The sequence below is a fragment of the Bos mutus genome, chromosome 2 (genome assembly GCF_027580195.1).
Source record: "Bos mutus isolate GX-2022 chromosome 2, NWIPB_WYAK_1.1, whole genome shotgun sequence".
Classification (NCBI taxonomy): Eukaryota; Metazoa; Chordata; class Mammalia; order Artiodactyla; family Bovidae; genus Bos; species Bos mutus.
The window spans coordinates 15,417,232-15,435,965 of NC_091618.1; the positions used below are offsets into that span (position 1 = coordinate 15,417,232).

An 18,734-nucleotide genomic window follows, 5' to 3' on the forward strand; every position below is an offset into this window, starting at 1 on the left:
TAGGCTGCCCTCAGGGGCCACCCTCCTGGGAAAGCGTGATGGACTGACTTGGTTTGCGATCCAGACTCAGCTCTGTGACCTCAGGCAAGTTACTTAACCTCTCTGGACCTCAGTTTTCTTATACGTACAATGGGTCTATTGCAACAGTTAAGTAATGGCTATTAAATGCCCTGATACCTTTCTTGGCCTACTGTAAATGTTCAGGAAAAGATGGTTGATATTGTACTTTCTCATTCTGCAAAGAGTTTCTGAGACCACCTTGGACTAGATGCTGGAATGGCAGAAGTGAATGAGCACCAGGTCTACCTGTGTACAGAGCTCAGTCTGTGGGGAAGTCACCCAGGGAAACATGACTGCGCCAGAATGCAACCACCCCTGCACTGCTGCACCAGATCTGGGTGGCGTCCTAACTCCATCACTTGCTAGCTGTGCGACTTTGGGCAAATTGGCCGACCTCTCTGAGCTGCAGCTTCCTTTTCTGTTAGGTGCCTGTCTCACGGTGACATGATGCGTGCAACATACTCAGCACAGTGCCTGGCACTTAATAGGTGTTGAAATCAGTAGTAGCTGCCATTTTTATTATTACTGTTATTGTTATTCCCATATACAAGGTGCTGTTGGGAACACAGAGGAGTGACTGACTGGGGGTTCAGGGAAAGCTCCGTAGAAGAGGGAACACTTGAGCTGGGTCTTGAAGGATGAGTAGAAGTTCACCAAGTGGGAAAGGACACTCTAGGTAAGGAGCCTGTGATTCCAGGTTGAAACCTGTCAATGAGGGGTTTGTTCTTTGGGTGACTGAGGCATCGTGTTCATCCCAGCTCCCCTGAGTGCCCCTCACCGCCTCCCTCTGGGTCTGCTTGGGGGCTTTGTGCCCCCACCCTCCTGTCATAGCATCCACCTGTGACTCTGTCCTGGAGGTTGTGGGGTCCCGCTCACGGGAGTTGCTGTGTCCCCATCTGTTCATGTTTGGGATCACAGATCTGTGTCTGTCGGAGTTTGGTGCTGTCTGTCTGCATGTTCCTGTGACTCTGTCTGCGTTGGTATCCAGGGGACCTCCCAGGCCACACCGTGGTGCTGGGGGGCAACCTGCATGCTTCCTTGGTCTCCAGCTCTAAGCAAATAGCCAGGCCTCCTTGGTCATTCTCCTCCCTGGCCCAGGGTAGCTCCTGCCTCTCACCTCCATTCTATTCCCTGGGGACCTTCAACCGGTTCCCTCCCACTGCTGCCTCTCCTGGCTTCTCCAGTCCCACCTACGCTCAGCAGGCAGAGGGGCCTTTCTAAACCACAGATTCTGTCCCATTACCCAACTTCTTCAAGTCTAGACCCCAGGCCTCGAATTCAGGAACTGCCTTTCTAGGTCTAGCAGTGGCCAGTGGCTTCAGCCTCATGTCCTGTCTCACGTCCACACTGATCCCTTTAGCTGCCCTCCCACACCATGCTGTTTCTCACCTTGGGACTTTTGTTAAGACTGCTGCTTCCACCAGCAATGTTCCCCACTCCTTCTTTGCCTGGCTAACTTCCACTCATCCTTTAAGACCCAAAGCACGTATCACCTCTGCTGGGAAGTCCTCTCTGATCCTTTCTTTGCATCCTGCTCATCCCTGACTTGGGGCGTAAGAACAAGTGACTTGCCCAAGATCACACAGCTAGTGTTTTGGAGCCAAGATTTGAACCTGGGTGCCCTGGGCTCCAACTAAGGCAGGTTGTTCCATGGTCCAGATGAGGGGACAGTAGCTAGGACTTGTGAAGAGGATGCAGTGGATCTCAGTTTGGAAATGGAATCCCGGGGACGTGGCTGGTGGTGGGTCTGAACTGGGAATGGGGAGGTCAGGGTCTGTGGCAGGAGCACCTGGGCAGGTTGGGATGCCCTACTCAGAGGGGATGGCTAGAGGGTTTACGTATCCCAGGGGAAGGCCAACTCCAGACTGAACAGCCCATGAGCGGCCAGGGAGGTAACTGGAAGGTGGTTCTGGATCTTCAGGGGGCAGCCAGGTCTAGGGGTGCAGACCTGGGGATTTTCTGGTATTTAAAGTCCTGGAGTGGATGGACCATCCAGGGACTGGGGCCAGTGGAAGGAGGAGGCTCCTGCTCACCCTGAGAAGCCTAGGCTGTGGAGGTGCAAGCTGGGAAAGAGACTGAGAAGATGTGGAACCCAGGGCTCATAGCACTGATCTCCAAGGGTCAGGGTGGCTGGGAGGCCATGAAAGATAGGACTGGGAGGTGGCCCACTGGCTTTGACCACATGGAGGTCCCTGGTGGCATGTGGCAGGTTTCATAGCCCAAAATTCTCTTTTCACAGAAGCTTGTGGGTCATGTGTCTGTTTCCTCCACTTAGCTAGGGGCCCCCAGAGGACAGGGCTCTTCTCTTTGCCTTCGATTCCCCAGCACCAGTCCCCAGTTTGGCCCAGAGGATGTATCCAGAACCAGTGGATGGGTGGATGGGCGGGCAGGTGGCTCTAGAAGGTGTTTCATTGACCCATCTGACTTTTTCACCTTTTTGAGCAAGAAAAATAAAATGACACCTTGCTCGCCCTACTGCAAGGATCAGGGGTGTGTACCTTGGGGCCCACCGCCCAGAGTCTTGGCTTCTGTCTAGAGCTTTGAAGCCTAGTCTGCATGTCCTGCCTGACTGCCAGCATGTCTCTTCTGCCCGTCCGGCCTGGACACTCAGCCTCCTCTGTCTCCGGTTCTTCTGTCCCCCGGTGCTGTCCTCAGGCTCCACCTGCTGACCTTGGTCCTCTGAGATACCTGGCTGCCCCGCCCAGCACACTCCCTGATGCCTCCTCACAGCCAGCATTCCTTCCCAACCGCTAGCATAGCCTTCAGGATGCTGCTGGCTGGTCTCCGTCTCTCCCCACTTCACCACTCTCCAGCTCTCTTTGGCGTTAGTGGGTAGCTGCTCACTGTCCCAAACCTGCTCCATGTCTGCTCAAACTGTTGCCTCCACCTGGATGCCCTTCTGCCTTGTACACCTGTCCTAAGCAGATATCCAGCCATCTCTATCCTGCTTAAAATCTCTCTCAACATAAGGTCTGCGTGGCTTAGCTTGGCCCCGGTCACCTTCCCACCCTGTCTTGCAGGTCCTAGGACTGCACAGACGCACACTCACCTTGAAGGTTTGTTGAGGGGCTCATGTGAGATGCTCTTGATGTGCGTCTGGCAATGAGTCGGGCCCTCAATAAGGGCTCAGAAAATCCACTCCTCCCCCTGCCTGTCTTCCCTCAGCTAACACAGGTAGACATACACCAGGATCTGGAGCATTGACCAAATCATGGAGTTCCTTAAGCCCAGCCCGAGAAGGACACAGAGGAGTGAATGCTGTGTGGATCAGATTCCATGACCCAGGGCAGACCCTGCTTCTTGTCCAGGGTTAGGGGTGGTTCCCTTCCTGATCAGGGGTCTGATAAGTGGCAGAGAGGATGCTCTATCCCAGCTATGGGACCCCCTACCTCCCTGACCAGTGAGGAGCTTTGGGAAGCCTGGACTTGGCATCAAACTCAAGAGGAGGAGAGGACAGTTCCCCTGGACCAGTCCAAGGAATGGTTGGGTACAGTGGGCAGAGCACTGGGCCAGGGCAGGAAAGAGGCACAGAGGCCTCTGTCAATCCCATTTTACAGATGAGAAAAACAGAGGTTCAGATTGCCGATGCCCAACACTGCAGGGCAGTGCTTCCTTCTGTTTTCCCATCTGTGTGGCCAGGAGCAAGTGCTTCCCTGGTGGTGGCCTAGCTTCCTCCTTGGCGAAATGGGGGTGCAGATCTTCCCAGATTCCTGGGGCTCTGGTGAGAATGCTGCTGGGTACAGAGGGCATTGTACACCATCAGCGGTGGTGGATAATTGTGTGGGATTGCCTTTAAAATGAATCTGATTATTTATTCCTTCATTTATTCATTCTATCCCGCAACTCACATTGTTGATCACCTTTGGGCCTAGGCACTGATGATGCCAAGCTGAATGAGACAGGTGTCTTCAATTCCCAGTCCTCTCTGAGGCAGCTCCCCAGCTCCCCTTTCCCTCAGCCCTGGAGCCTCCCTACCCTGGCTCTACAGTTCAGATGACTTCACATTTTCCCCAGTGGACAACAGCAGGGGAGGGACAGGTCTGAGACTTCTGAATGGAAGGGTAGTGGGTGCCATGCCATCCTAACACAGGGCCTGTCCACAATCCTAGTCAGGATGCTTTGTCCTTCCTCCGAACAGCTGGAGGGACTGATGAGCTGGACGTTGGGAGTCGGGCAGATCAGAGTGGGGATCTCAGCTCCCTGCTTACTTGCTGTGTGACCTTGACCAAGTCACTCTACCTCTCTGAACTTCAGTTGTAAAGTGGGGATGAGGAGTGTACCTGCCTTTTAGTGTCAGGGTGCCTGGCACAAGGTGGGTACTTAGTAAATGGCAGCCTCCTCACTGATTTTACTGGGTTGAGGTCTTTCTTTGAAAGGAGATGATCCAGGGACCTGGAGCAGTCAGGGAGAACTCCAGGCAGGAAGTGCTGGTATTGGGTTGTGAGGGATGGGCTGTGTTGGATGGGTAGAGAGAAGGGCAGCTTGGTGTTTGTGGGTGGCGGAAACAGGAGGGCTTTTAGAGCTGCCCAGCCACCCAAGAGGAGGGCACTCTGATTCCCACCTGGCCAGACTCAGACCCAAACCGACCCCCAGGCTGGGAGTGAAAGGCAAGACTTTTATATACAGGTATTGAGTTATATGCATGTGGATAATTGTTCCACCAAGGGCTGGGGTTTGCAAAACACATTCCCCAGAGGAAACAGCTTGAGCAAATCTGATGTCTAGTTTTGACTCTTGGCACCCTAGCCCTGTGGTCTTGGACAGGTCTCTTCCCCTCTCTCCAAGCCTCAATTTCTTCACCAAAAGTGGGATAATAGCTCCTGTGACTACTCTTCAAGTAAAGATCACAAGCAATAATTTATATAAAAGATCTTTCTTAAAGTGTTGAGATTAGGTTGTATCCTTACAGAGGGTTTTTTTTTCCTGAAACCCTCTGCCTGCAATTCCAGTAGGGCTTCTCCCGCTTGTAGAGCCAGGAAAAAAAGGTTAAAGACACTTCATTTCAGCCTTGCCTGTCAAAAGAAGCAGTTCCATGTAAGCGACCAATACCAGTAGGCATTTAGTTAGTGATTTCTGTAAGGGACAGATAAAGAAGAGAAATTTGATAGGGAGCGAGACTTCATGGAATACCCCTGTCCAGCACAGTCTCTGTAAGTCACTTCTTGACTTACTGTAGGGCCACAGGAAGACATGAATCCTCTGGAAGACAAAGATAGCTTTGAAGGCCCATCCGTCATAGTGCCCTGGTTGCAAAGCCCTTCTCACTGCACAGGAACTTGCCAGAGCTGAGGGCCACCAGACAAATGGTCACATTCTTCTACTGAAGGGTCCCAAGCCTCAGGCCTCTTCATTCCCCTCTTAAGTACAGTGTTCTGACACATCCTTATAAGCAGAATGTTGTACCTGGCCATGCTTGTTTCTTGAGGAGCACTTTCCAGAGGTACAATTCCCTGGGTCAAAGGGCAATACTGTAACCATTTGAGTCCCCATAAATCATCCTGCCAAATTGCCCTTCACACACAGAAGCAGTTACCTGGTGACCCAAGTTGCCCGCTGTGTTCTGTGGGTCAGAAGGGCAGGGATCAGGGAGGGGCGGTTGCCTCTGCTCTGCGGCCATTGACAAGGTTGCCCCAGGACTCCTCAGTTTGTCCCTGGGCAGCAGACTTGTGTGTCTAATCCATGGGGTTGGCTCTGCAGCCTAGGGTCTCTGTGGGGGGACAGGGAGTAGTCCACTGGCATCAGGGTGATTTGGGAGGGGTGATTTGGGCTGGGGGGTGCTCTGTTCGGGATAGGCCCTTGCTCTCTGGGGCCCACTGTGGGAAACGCTGAATTCCAGAGCTTCAGCCTGGAGGTGTGGTTCTTTGAGCCTGGTGGAAATCCTGCTCTGCTGTGGGGTAAGGGTCCCACGGGGGCAGGGATACCAGACACTGGCCCAGACTTGAGCGGGCATAGCTGATGGGAGCTCACCCTTGGCCGATGGGGAGGGCCCTCTTCCCTGTGACAGTCGCTCTCTCCCCACAGGATGGCCGAGCCTCGATTTAACAACCCCTACTTCTGGCCCCCTCCTCCCACCATGCCTAGCCAGGTAAGACGGAGCGTCTCCCCTCCTGCCGCCCTCCCCTTCTCGGAGCGGCTTGGGTTTGCGCCGGGCTTTGGCTGCTGCCTGCGGGACAAGGGGTTCAAGGGTGGCCTGGCTGCCCCGGGCCGGGGCCGGGTACGGCCCAAGCCCTCTCAGTCCCTCTCTGCTCCCTCCCGCAGCTGGACAACCTGGTCCTGATTAACAAGATCAAGGAGCAGCTGATGGCGGAGAAGATCCGGCCGCCTCACCTGCCGCCTACTTCGGCCTCGTCGCAGCAGCCGCTGCTTGTGCCACCAGCGCCAGCCGAGAGCAGCCAAGCGGTCATGTCGCTGCCGAAGCTGCAGCAGGTGCCGGGCCTGCACCCGCAGGCCGTGCCGCAGCCCGACGTGGCGCTGCACGCGCGGCCGGCCACCAGCACGGTCACAGGTACAGAGGCCGGGTGGGCGGGGCTGGTGAAGACGGGGCGGGGACTACCGGGGAGGGGCGTGGCCATGTCGCCCGCGGCGGGGCGGGGCAGGCAGGGCCTGGGACGGGGGTGGGGGGTGGAGCTTCCAGCCTTGCCATCCTGTATCCTGTTGACCTGCTTCACCAAGCCAGCCGGAGAGGGTCGAGGTTGGGTTGCTTGCCCGTCAAGGAAGCCAATTCCAGTGAATTTCAGGAATCTAGAGGAGAACCCTAACCAGACTTGTGTGGGGATTGAAGGGTGAGGGAAGACTTCCCTGGGTGGGTCCCCATGCGAGGAAGAGTTGGTGGTTGACTAGGGAAAATAGAGCAGCACGTGCAAAGCGAGCATGTGTGTCGAAAGCAAGAGTAGGACGGCGTCCAGGTGGGGAAGGTCAAAGGGTGATGAAACTCATCACCATCACGTGGCAGCTAACTCCAGGTGAGCATCTGTGTTCATCAGTGTCTGTGTTATCACTCCCCGCCCGTTCCGTGAGGTGGCTGCCTTTTACAGACTGAAGTACAAAAAACAGCGGCTTCCTGTGGTTCACCCTAACGTCTCCATTCAGCAGATGAGCGAACTGCGGCCCAGTTTCACAGCCAGTAAGCGGCCGAGACAGGCAGTGTGGTTCCAGAGCCCAGGCGTGAACCCTGTCGCTCTGCCGGGGCTCTGCTGAGGCCCCAGATTGTGAAGGACCCCGTGGGCCACCTGGGCAGTTTGGGTTTTTACCTTCAGGCAGTGGGAGCCCCTGGAAGTAGGTGAGGTTAGAAAGCTAGGTCTCTGGCTGTGAGGTGAAGACTTGGCTTGGTGGGACACTGGCATGGAAGCAGGGAGAGCTGCAGGAGAGGGTGGTGGCCTGGGCCAGGCAGCGGCAGAGAGGATGGAGAGAAGGGAAAAGAACTGAGGGATGCTGAGAAGGAAGAGCCCACAGGGCTGGGTGCTGGGCTGGATGAAGGAGTGGGAGGGTGGGCACCGGGGACACCCAGGCATTGCCAGTGAGATGGAATCATAGGAGGAACGGGGTAGGGGACTGACTGTGAGCCCAGTCCTGGATAGATTGAGGCTGCGGGCTGGAAAGACATCCTAGGCAATATTATGGGTCTGGGCTGCTTGGTGCCCACCTCACCCTGCTGGACAGGCTTTTCCTGGTGGCCACTGCAACTGGGCCATTGTTCCTCCTCTAGCTGGCCCCTGCCACCAGCCAGACGCGTCTCCCGCCTCCCTCTCAGAGATGCTTAAGAATCTTGGGGCCCCATGAGCCTCCCTATCCAGGCCTCCTCCAGCCACCCTCTGCACATTCCCTCCTTATTATGACCTTATTAAATTTATTTTTTCATTATAAAAGTAATATTAAAAAAGTAATATAAGCATATTAAGGGAAATTTGGAAAAAAAGAAACTGAGAAAAAAAAAAGTCACTCATAATCCCCAGCTTGTAACCCAGCAGCTTAGAGAGCCTTTAGTCCCTTTCCTTCTTTTTCCATCGTTTTTGTTTGTTTTTTAATGTGCAGGGGGTGTGTTTTGCTGAGTTTGTGGTAAGGCTGTACCCATGCCTTTAATTTCTTTTCCTACTCACCATTTTATCATAAACATATTCAGTGCATTTTTATTATAAAGGTAATTCATAGTCATTATAGAAAATTTAGAAATTGCAGACAAGCTGAAAGGAGAAAAAAAATTAACCCTTGTCCTACTATTGTTAGCATTTTCATATGTTTTCTCTGTATTTATTTTATTTTATCCTTTAATCACAGATGTAAAAAATGGATGAATTCACCAGGTAAAAAATTCAAATAATATGGAAGCAGATAACGTATGAAAATCTCCTTTTACCAACAAATTCTTTGCCCTCCCTAGAGAGAAGCACAATTTACACATAGTTTGGTGTGTCTCTTTTCAGACCTCTTCCTGTGCTTTCACACACACACACATATTGTCTGTATATACATATGTTGTTTGGATGTGTGTATTTTTTGAAGACATGGGTTCATGCTGTGTAGGATTTGCTTTTTCACCTGACAGCAGTTTGGCATTCTTTCCTCGTCACTGCATGTCTGTCTTATCTTCGTGGTTTCCCTGTTCTTCATCTTGTGATGAACCACATCTCTTTACACAGTCCCTACTGAGGATAAGCAAACTGTGTCCAGTTTTGTCTGATCATAGTTTTGTATGGAAGGTCCAAGTACACAGATCTTTGTGCTTATGTGCAAATAAATATCTCTTTATGGGCAATTTCTAGAATTAGAATTACTTTGTCAGAAGTCATGTACATTTGAAGTTTTAATGGCTGTTGCCAAAGCACCCTTTATGATTAAGGTTGATAAGCATACACTCCCAGCATGTATGACACACACGCCAAATACCTGTGTCAACTCTGGATATTATCTTTTCCAGTGTGCAAATTTGGGGTTTCTTTTTTTTTTTTCAAGTGTAGTTTTAACTCTATGATAGATATCATTTTCATTTTTTGGTGTACTTTTCTTGATGTTATAAATGTTTCTAGTCCCTTTGTTTTTAAAATAATAGCTGTTAATACAGAACTTAAAAAAAGAAAAGTTCATTGTCAAAGAATCAGAAAGTTAAGCCAAAAAAATTGTTTTAAAATTACCCCTAATTCCACCATCCATATCACATGTTGGTGCATCTCCATCTCCTACTTAACTTTTTCTGTGCCTTAAATGTTTTTTTTTTTTTTTTTAATTTTACAGTCTCCTTTTTATCGGGCAGTTGATGTTCAGTAGAGAAAATCACAATTTATTGAAACCTTCCCTAATATTGCATATTTCAGTTGCCTCTGATTTTTGCTGTTATAAATGACATAGTAGTGAACATCTTTGTGCTTCAGAGTTTTTTGTTTGTCTGTTTTTTGTTGGGCTGATTTCCAAAGTGCCCCTGTTATAGATAATCAGGCTCATTTAGTCTTTAGATGGGCTTCCCTGGTGGCTCAGTGGTAAAGAATCCACTTGCCAATGCAGGAGACAGGGGATTCCATCCCTGGGTGGGAAAGATCCCCTGGAGAAGGAAATGACAACCCACTCCAGTATTCTTGCCTGGGAAATCCCATGACAGAGGAGCCTGGTGGGCTATAGATCACGGGGTTGCAAAAGTGACTTAACAACAACAGTCCTTAGATATCTAAAGAATCTTACACAGCTGTCATTTATTGACCCCTGAGTAAAACTCTGCAAAGGGAAGGGGAGGCTCAGAAAGGCTGGCGACCTCTCAGAGACACACAGCTGGGTGGCGGGGGCTGACCTGGCCTCTGGCTGCCCCTCACCCCTGTCCCCACCCCCATGTCTTCACAGGTCTGGGAATCTCCTCCCGGACCCCGGCTGTGAGCACGTCGGAGTCGAGCGCGGGCACGGGTACCAGCAGCCCGTCCACACCCACCACCACGAGCCAGAGCCGCCTCATCGCCTCGTCCCCCACCCTCATCTCAGGGATCACCAGCCCCCCCCTCCTGGACTCCATCAAGACAATCCAGGGCCACGGCCTGCTTGGCCCCCCCAAGTCTGAGCGCGGCCGGAAAAAGATCAAGGCGGAGAACCCAGGGGGGCCGCCTGTCCTCGTAGTCCCCTACCCCATCCTGGCCTCGGGCGAGACTGCCAAGGAGGGCAAGACATACAGGTGGGGGTCTTGGTGGGAGGGGTCCAGCGGGCTTGGGACAGAACCTGGTGCCTCAGGGCTGCCTCCGGAGCCTAGCAGTGGGGGATTGCAAAGAGGGGGGCCCAGAGGCTTGAACGTGGAGGTTGTGGCCCAGAGGGGTGGGGCCTCCTGACGCCTCCCACCCAAAATCCCACAGCCTGGGATTTTGAGAGTCTACTTCCTTCTCTCTTCAAGCAGTATTGTCAACCCTCAATGTTAGGATCATCTGGAGAGCTTTTCAGAAATGCCAGTGCCAGGGCGGTACCTCCAGAAATTCTGATTTAACTTATGGAGGGGAGGCATATGGAGGGCCTGGGATGAGCCATTTCAGAAAGCTCCCTAGATGATTCTAAAGTGTCTATAGCCAGGGCAGAAAACTCACCGAGTGTTGGAGCCCCTCTCCCAGAATCACGGCCCAGCAGGCAGCTCTTCCCGGTGAGGTGGAAGCCTGCTTCCCAGCCTGGTGTCAGCGTGCCTCAAGGGGAGGATGTCCAGGCTGGGGGCCTGCCTGTAGCCCGCCCCCCGCCCCGGACCCTCCTCCCAAAGCTCTGGCCCTGGTGCAAGGTCTCTCTGACAGAGAGGGTCTCCCCTCAGCTCTCCAGGCATGGTTGGAGGGATCTTCCCAGGGTGAAGCTGCCTCTTGCCCGCAGGTGTAAGGTATGCCCGCTGACCTTCTTCACCAAGTCCGAGATGCAGATCCACTCCAAGTCGCACACAGAGGCCAAGCCCCACAAGTGCCCGCACTGCTCCAAGTCCTTTGCCAACGCCTCCTACCTGGCCCAGCACCTGCGCATCCACCTAGGCGTCAAGCCCTACCACTGCTCCTACTGTGATAAGTCCTTCCGACAGCTCTCCCACCTCCAACAGCACACCAGGTGAGTGGCCAGCCTGGCGCTGCCCTGCTGCAGCTGGCTTCAGCTCAGCCCCTGCGCCCGATGCAAGGCCCTTCTCTAGGTGCCTTCCCCAGACTCTTTTGCTTGGCATACAAGCCCTTTTGTGATACAGCCTCTTTGGTCCTCCCTGGCCTCAACTCTTACTACTTGCCCTGCCCACCATTTGTCATCTGTCTTTGCATGTGCTGTGTCCTTTACCTGATGCACCATCCCCCTCCTTTCCCTTGTTTTTCTGGCCCTCTCTTATCCATCTGTCAGTAAAACCTCCTCCAGGAAGCCCTCCCTGGCCCCCTGTGCTGGTTCCATAGCCCCTGGGCTTCCCCATCCAAGCAGTGGTAGACTGTCTTCGACTTGCCTGGTTATTTACCCACCACCCCCAATATATTGGGGATTCTTGAAGGTGAGGGCCCAGTCTCCTCCATTTCCACATCCCCAGTGGGTGGCACATAATAAGCAGTGAAGCATTTATTTAATATTTGTGGAATAAATAGAACTGACTTTTCCAGGGCATGTGATTCATCCCTTTAACAAATATTTACACAGCCCCCACCATGTGCAGGCATGCCCCTCGGTGCTGGGAACACAGCAGTGAACAAAACAGAGACAGATTCCTGCCCTCTTAGGGTGTGCAGTCTAGTCGAATATGTGAAAGGGAGATTCAGAGATAGACATGTTTTAAGGGAAAAAAGTTTTTGCAGGGGAGTACAGGCATCAGACTGGCTCACCAAATAAAAACACCATAGTATTTAAAGAAATAAACTAAAGGTTGCCAAATTACAGTTCATCTCTTCAGAGGAAAGGAGCCCAGCAGTTTTCTCGCATGATGGTTCTTGTATCTCTAAGCACGGCTGTCTGCCAATATCAGCATTGCGAAAGTCAGGATAAAGTAGTTTCTGCTGCAGAATTCGTAACTCACAGAAAGTGCTCAGGGGTTTCTGTCTTTCGGGCACTAAGACTAGACAGAGGGACCTGAGGTTTGGTTTTGTTTTTGTAATTTATCCATGTCTGTCCATTGTCTTTGTATGCTTTGTCCCAGAGTGCAAGATGTTATGTCTGTTTCTCGGACTTTGAGGCATGATGAGTAGGTTTGATGGTAAGGAACAAATAACAGGATGACCTCAAGATGGCATCAGTCTGCTTTTCTCATCCCCATGCCTCCTAAGGCATGGATTTGACCACATAGATTAGTTTCAGAAACTTTCTGATTTTGTCATGAATTTATTTTTTGAAGTTTGGCTAGCTTTATGGATATGCATGCACGCGTGCTAAGTTGCTGCAGTTGCGTTTGAGTCTCTGCAACGCTATGGACTGTAGCTACCTCTGTCCATGCCATGCCCTCCTCCAGAGGATCTTCCTGACCCAGGGATCTGGCCCTGCATCTTTTAATGTCTCCTGCATTGGCAGGCAGGTTCTTTATCACTAATACCACCTGGAAAGCCCAGTGAAGTGCTGATCAGTAAACAAAGTCCCTCTGCTTGTTTGGTTATTAAAATGAGAGCATGTGACCCCCAAGGTTTGAAACGTAACTTCTGTCAGGAGATTTTTTAAGGCCCCGGGCTATAATTTTAATCTGTGTATGTGTGAAAAGATTTTTCTTACCGTGTTATCTAATCAAAGATCTATCTAAGTTCCTACATAGGATTAGGAACCTAGACCCATCAGATTTCACCTCCTGTTCAGGTTGTGCCTATACAACCTGTGATGGGAAAGTTACCATCTGTTTGGAGAATCCCTCATTGGTCAGTGTTTCTGGGCTGGCAGGAATGACTTTGCTCATAACCTTAAAGGCAAGGATTCCACAAGCCATGGAGTAGATTCAGTCCGGTTTCCTGGAAGCCTGGGGAGGCTGTATTCCCACTTATGAAGTACAGGCCTTGTTTCTTGCTATCACGCTGTCATGCCTAATTCAATGAAATTTGTCTTCAAATGTGACATTTCTGGCATGGTCATGGTTACAAATTTGATTTACCCAATTATATCCCATTAGGAAGGAGGACAGATTCTCAGTGAACCTGTTTAGAGAAACGAATGGTTCTATGAAGGACAAGTCTCAGTAAAGGCACTTTGAGTATTTTTTAGCAATCGTTCTGGGTAGATTTGTAGACACGGCCAATTACATGTCTTTTTAATAGAACTATCATTTTTAAATTTCCTTGATATTTCATCAGTTTATGTTAAATGTGTATAGTCCCCCTGCACCCTACCCTCTGTGATTCTGCAGGACTAACTGGAGCAAGGAACCATTTAAGGAATATTCTGGTCTAGTTTGTTCAAATATAGCCTTCTAAACTGAATAATAGTGGTAGATCAAAGGAAAGAAAAGGGGGATTTCTCGTATATTGGTGATGGCTCAGTTGGTAAACAATCTGCCTGCAGTGCAGGTGACCCAGGGTTGACCCGTGGGTCAGGAAGATCCCTTGGAGGAGGAAATGGCAGCCCCCTCCAGTACTCTTGCCTGGGAAATCCCATGGACAGAGGAGCCTAGCGGGCTACAGTCCACGGAGTCACAAGAGTCGGACATGACTTAGCAGCTATTTCTGTTAGAAGATAGACTATTAACTGCAATTAAATCCCTTTTATCCAGTCCCAGATCATAATTCCTATTCCCTGATCTTGGGGAGTTATCTGCTTTGCAAAATTATCTCCTTCTGGACTAGACTTGGATCCTGGCTGCCTTGGCCTCAGGCAGTATAGGCCATGGTGATGGGGCATCTTGGAAGCCTGTGCCCTGGGTCTCTTCCCAAAGTGTAAAGAGCCAGTGCACTGGTCCAGTCCTCTCCTGAGGCCACGCGCTCCTGGTATTTCTTTCAGAAGACTCAAGCTCTGACCTGAAGCACAGGGCTTTACGCAAGTGTGAGGCAGAGAGCCAGATGTGTTGCTAAGATTGAATGACTCTGGTCTATGTATCACATACTCAACAAAATCAGAGTGGAGGAGAGTGGGGTCCTCTGTTCAGGTGTGATGTATAATCAGTTGTTCAGATTCAGAGCAAATTTTTTAAACTTTTTACTTTGTATTGGGGTACAGCCGATTCCCAGTGTTGTGATAGTTTCAGATAAACAGGGAAGGGATTCAGCCGTGCATATACATGTATCTATTCTCCCCCAAACTCCCCTGCCATCCAGGCTGCCACATGACATTGAGCAGAGCGCCCTGTGCTAAACAGTAGGTCCTTGTTGGTTATCCATTTTAAATGTAGCAGTGTGCACATGTCTATCCCAAACCCCCTAACTATCCCTTCCCCGCATTCTTCCCACTGACAACCGTAAGTTCATTCTCTTAAGTGTGAGCCTTATCCTATTTTTAAGTAAGTTCATTTTTCTCATTTCCTTGTAGATTCCACATATAAGGGATGCCATACGATATTTCTCCTTCTCTGTCTGACTTTAGTTCACTCAGTATGACAATCTCTGCATCCATCCATGTTGCTGCAGATGGCATTATTTCATTCTTTTTAATGGCTGAGTAATATTCCATTGTGTATATGTACCACAACTTCTTTATCCATTCATCTGTCAATGGACATCTAGGTTGCTTCCATGTCTTGGCTATTGTAAACAGTGCTGCAGTGAACATCGGGGTGCATGTATCCTTTTGGATCATGTTTTCTCCAGATATATGCCCAGGCGTGGGATTGCAGGGTCATATGGTAGCTCTATTTTTAGTTTTTTAAGGAACCTCCTTGCTGCTGTCCATCATGGCTGTACCAGTTCACATTCCCACAGAGCATATTATAGGCAGCAAAGGCACTGACTCATCATCATGATCTTTTAATTGATCTCATAAAACAGCGGCCCCCAGCCCTCAGGCCATGGACCAATAGTAGCCCATGGCCTGTTAGGAACTGGGCTGCATAGCAGGAGGCGAGCAGTGAGCAAGTGAGCAAAGCGTCGCCTGTATTTACAGTCACTCCCCAACGCTTGCATTGCCACCTGAGCTCCACCTCCTGTCAGATCAGTGGCAGCAGTAGATTCTTAAAGAAGTTGGAGCTCTGCTGTGAACTGTGCCTGTGAGGGGTCTAGTTTGTGTGCTCCTTATGGGAATCTAATGCCTGATGACCTGATTCCGCATAACGGTGAGTTGAATAATTATTTCATTATAGGTCATCATATATATTATGCACCATGTATCATTTTATTATATATTATGTAATAATAATAGAAATATAGTACACAGTAAATATAATCGGGTTGAATCATACTGAGACTACCGCCCTGCCCCTCTGTGAAAAAGTTGTCTTCTGCAAAACTGGTCACTGTGCCAAAAAGGTTGGGGGGTCCCTGTCAAAGCGTGTGTTATGACTGGTACCAATAAGTAGTTAAATCTAGGAGAAAAATCTTTTCAAAGACATTTCTCTGTGGATACTTCTAGTGCTGGTCTCTCTATACATGAAAATAAATTGTTGGGTTTTTTCCTCCATCTTAAAAAAGTACACAAATATATATGTTTATATTACATGTAATTATATATTACATATTATATTACTATATATTTATATAAATTATATGTAATTACATATATACACACATAAAATTAACTCGGAGATTGAGCTTCTTTTCTTTTGATTTGCCAACTTTCTTATGCTAGAAACTTCATAGAACATGGGTACTCTAGTGTTTGGCTAATTAATAAAATGCGAAGAGTACAAAACGTGCTCTCATTGGGAGCATTTGTAAAGCTGGGGAGCAAATCTTTGGTGTTGCCAGTGGCCAGCTGGAAACTCCCAAGAGCATCTGGGTGTAAAAGATACCTTGATAATTTATTATTCTGAATTGGGGGCCTGGATTTGAGAAATCTGGCAGAGTAGGCACAAAGCTGGCAGAGGAGGCAGAGTTGGAGCGTCAGTCTGGTAGGAAATAAACCCAGTAGCAAGTGATAATTAGAATCCTAGTGTTTTCAGAAATAGCTGTTTGTTTGAAAATATTATTTAAAGCTGTGACCAAACAAAAAATTCACAGGCCCTTGAGGGGAGAGTATTTTGTCAGAATGTTCCTTGTTCAGGGATTGCTCTCTGTTCTTGAGGGCACAGTTTTTTTTCCTTCTCTTTTTTTCCCGAGTGATTTGAGTTCATAGTGGTTGGAAAGTAAGCAAGCAACATAAGAGGGTCCTATCAACATTTAGGACAAATTATTAGTCATTACGCAGTGGCGTATGTAATTAAACCAATGTGTCCTAACCCAGTGACAAAGAGGTGGGTGTCCCCAGTGCCCGCAAGTCCCAGAATCCTTTAGATAAACAAACCCAAAAAAGCCAAACATAAAGAAGCAACCACATTCCAGGTTTCTTGTTTGCCACTATTCCACAGAGACTCCTGTTTTTTGCCCCTGGATCGAGAACCAGACGGTCAAGGCATATAATCAAATCCATCTTCCCAACATTGTGCCAGCAATAAAGGGGGTAAAAGAAGGTCATGTCAAAACAGAACCAGCTCCGGTCAAGTAGTAAAAGTGGAGCTAGAAGCAGGTTGAGCCAGATCCCCCTGGGAGTTGAGAGAGCTGTGCCTGGAAGCATGTGGGGGCTCGTGTAGTTTGAGTGGCCTGGCGGCTCTGGAGCGTCTGGGTGGGACCTCCATCTGTGAAAGGAAGGCACAAGATGGAAAGGTGACTCGCAAAGTGTTTGCGGAAATCCAGACTTCAGAAGGGTCAGCCCTGTAAGTCATAAATACCACGTGTCTTTAAGGAGAAATGAACAGGAATTTGTAGTGAGTCTATTCATGGTAGAGATACAGCAGATGTCTTGTGTTTCTGTAGATGAGGTAACACATCTGTAGGTAACACAGCTGTCGATGCCATGACGCAGAAATCAGGGGTAACCTTGTTTTATGAGGGGGTTAGTCCTCATAAACTAGCCCTCATGAGGGAGTCAGTTTGTGAGGTCTGAGAAAGGGCTCGGTGTTTTTACCTGTTTGGGGAACACCTGCTAGACAGTGGCCCTGGCTGTGCCTGTTTATTCAGGCTGCGGAGTGGGCTTTGCCTCTGTTTTCCTCCTCCTGGCTTTGTGATGCTGTGTGCATGTGCGATGCTAATTGTGGCAGGGTCGGTTTCCCAAGTGTGATGACAGTGACATCCTAGCAGCAACTGCTCCTTGTCAGAGAGCTTCCAAGTGTCCGCTCCCGCGTAAGGCGTGCAAGGTATGCCTTATACCTACTTTGTATACATACAGGGTATCCATAAAGTCCGTACAGGGTATCCATAAAGTCCTTACACAGCATGAACCTGTTTCTCAATAAGAGATAATGAATCTGAAAAGTGCCACAGAGAGAGAACCATCTCAAGGAAGGTCCATTTTTACTGTGTCTATCATTGTTTTAGTTACAAAACACAGTGGGACTAAGTCACTCAATGTAACATGCCATTTCTTACCTGGAGAATAGAGGATAAATGGTAACTAATGACTTCTCGATAATTCTATTTAAACATAGAATAAATTCCCCCTTTGTTTTTCATAAATTATCTTAAAAGAGATGTGAGTGTATTAAAAGCTAACGTTGTGAAAATGTCTTAGGAACGCTCCTTCTGTAAGTTACAGTCCTTAACAATTCATATTTTTAAAAAAATATTTATTATTTTGGGGTGCATCAAGTCTTAGTTGCGGCATGTGGGATCTTTTGTGGGGAGCACAGGCGGCTTCACTTTGACTTTTCACTTTCATGCATTGGAGAAGGAAATGGCAACCCGCTCCAGTATTCTTGCCTGGAGAATCCCAGGGACAAGTGAGCCTGGTGGGCTGCTGTCTATGGGGTCGCACAGAGTCAGACACGACTGAAGCGACTTAGCAGCAGCAGCAGCACAGGCTCAGTAGCTGTGGCACGTGGGCTTACTTGCCTCGTGGGATCTTAGTTCCCAGACCAGGGATTGAACCTGAATCCCTTGCATTGAAAGGCAGATTCTTAACCACTGGACCACCGGGAAAGTCCCTACAATCCTTATTGTTATCCCCATTTTAGAGGTGAGGAAACTGGAGCTCAGGGAGGCAAAGTCTCTTGCCCAAGGCCACCCCGCTAAGAGGAGGCAGAAGTGAGATGTGAGCCAGAGTGCCAAGGAGCAGCCTGTGGCTTGGTGGGGGTGCGTGGAGGTGGGTGGGGTTGGGAAGTCAGGCTGCAGAAGAAGGTGGGGCGAGGTCCAGGCAGGAGAGCAAGGCGAGTCTTCTGGATGCCAGGGTGAGCTTGGGGCGGTTAGTGGGGTGAAGGAGCAGCCCAGAGGCACTGATTTCAGCTCTGCCTCCTTGCACTGCCCATGCCTGGAGTCGGTGGTGAGCTCCCCCCCATCACTACAGATGTTGGGAGTCAGGGCCAGGTGCTCCCCTAGTGGGAAGATGCCCTACAAAGAGATGACTCATTTTGGAATTGAGGACACGGCCCTGACTTGAATTTCAGAGGCTGAAGAACTTGGGGGCCAGTTATCAGGGGAACTGTGGCTCCCTGAAGCCCTTCTGAGCCAGCCCAGTGCTGAGTGCCATGCATAATGAGAGATCAGTGGCCAGAGGCAGGCTCTGGGCCAAAAGAACTCCTACCACGACCTGGGAGGCCGATGGATGTGAAAAATCCCATGAAAGTGGGAAATATGTGATGGAGGTTGGGGAGGATCATCTGGGTTGGGTGTGGAAGGGTCCATAGC

At 49.6% G+C, this 18,734-nt stretch overlaps 1 protein-coding gene across 2 annotated transcripts in view; it reads left to right on the forward strand.

Annotated features, from left to right (window-relative positions):
- The window catches only part of ZNF362 (zinc finger protein 362), a 40,382-nt gene that overhangs the window by 13,611 nt on the left and 8,037 nt on the right, over positions 1–18,734 (forward strand). Inside the window, exons 2-6 of one of the 2 annotated variants that reach the window (XM_070385071.1) lie at positions 612–736; positions 6,082–6,145; positions 6,319–6,565; positions 9,886–10,207; positions 10,876–11,100. In XM_070385071.1, the coding sequence (XP_070241172.1) occupies positions 699–736; positions 6,082–6,145; positions 6,319–6,565; positions 9,886–10,207; positions 10,876–11,100 (896 nt within the window). In that variant the 5' untranslated portion in view covers positions 612–698. The remainder of the gene's footprint in view (positions 1–611; positions 737–6,081; positions 6,146–6,318; positions 6,566–9,885; positions 10,208–10,875; positions 11,101–18,734) is intronic. The other variant, XM_070385079.1, reaches the window with a different exon arrangement.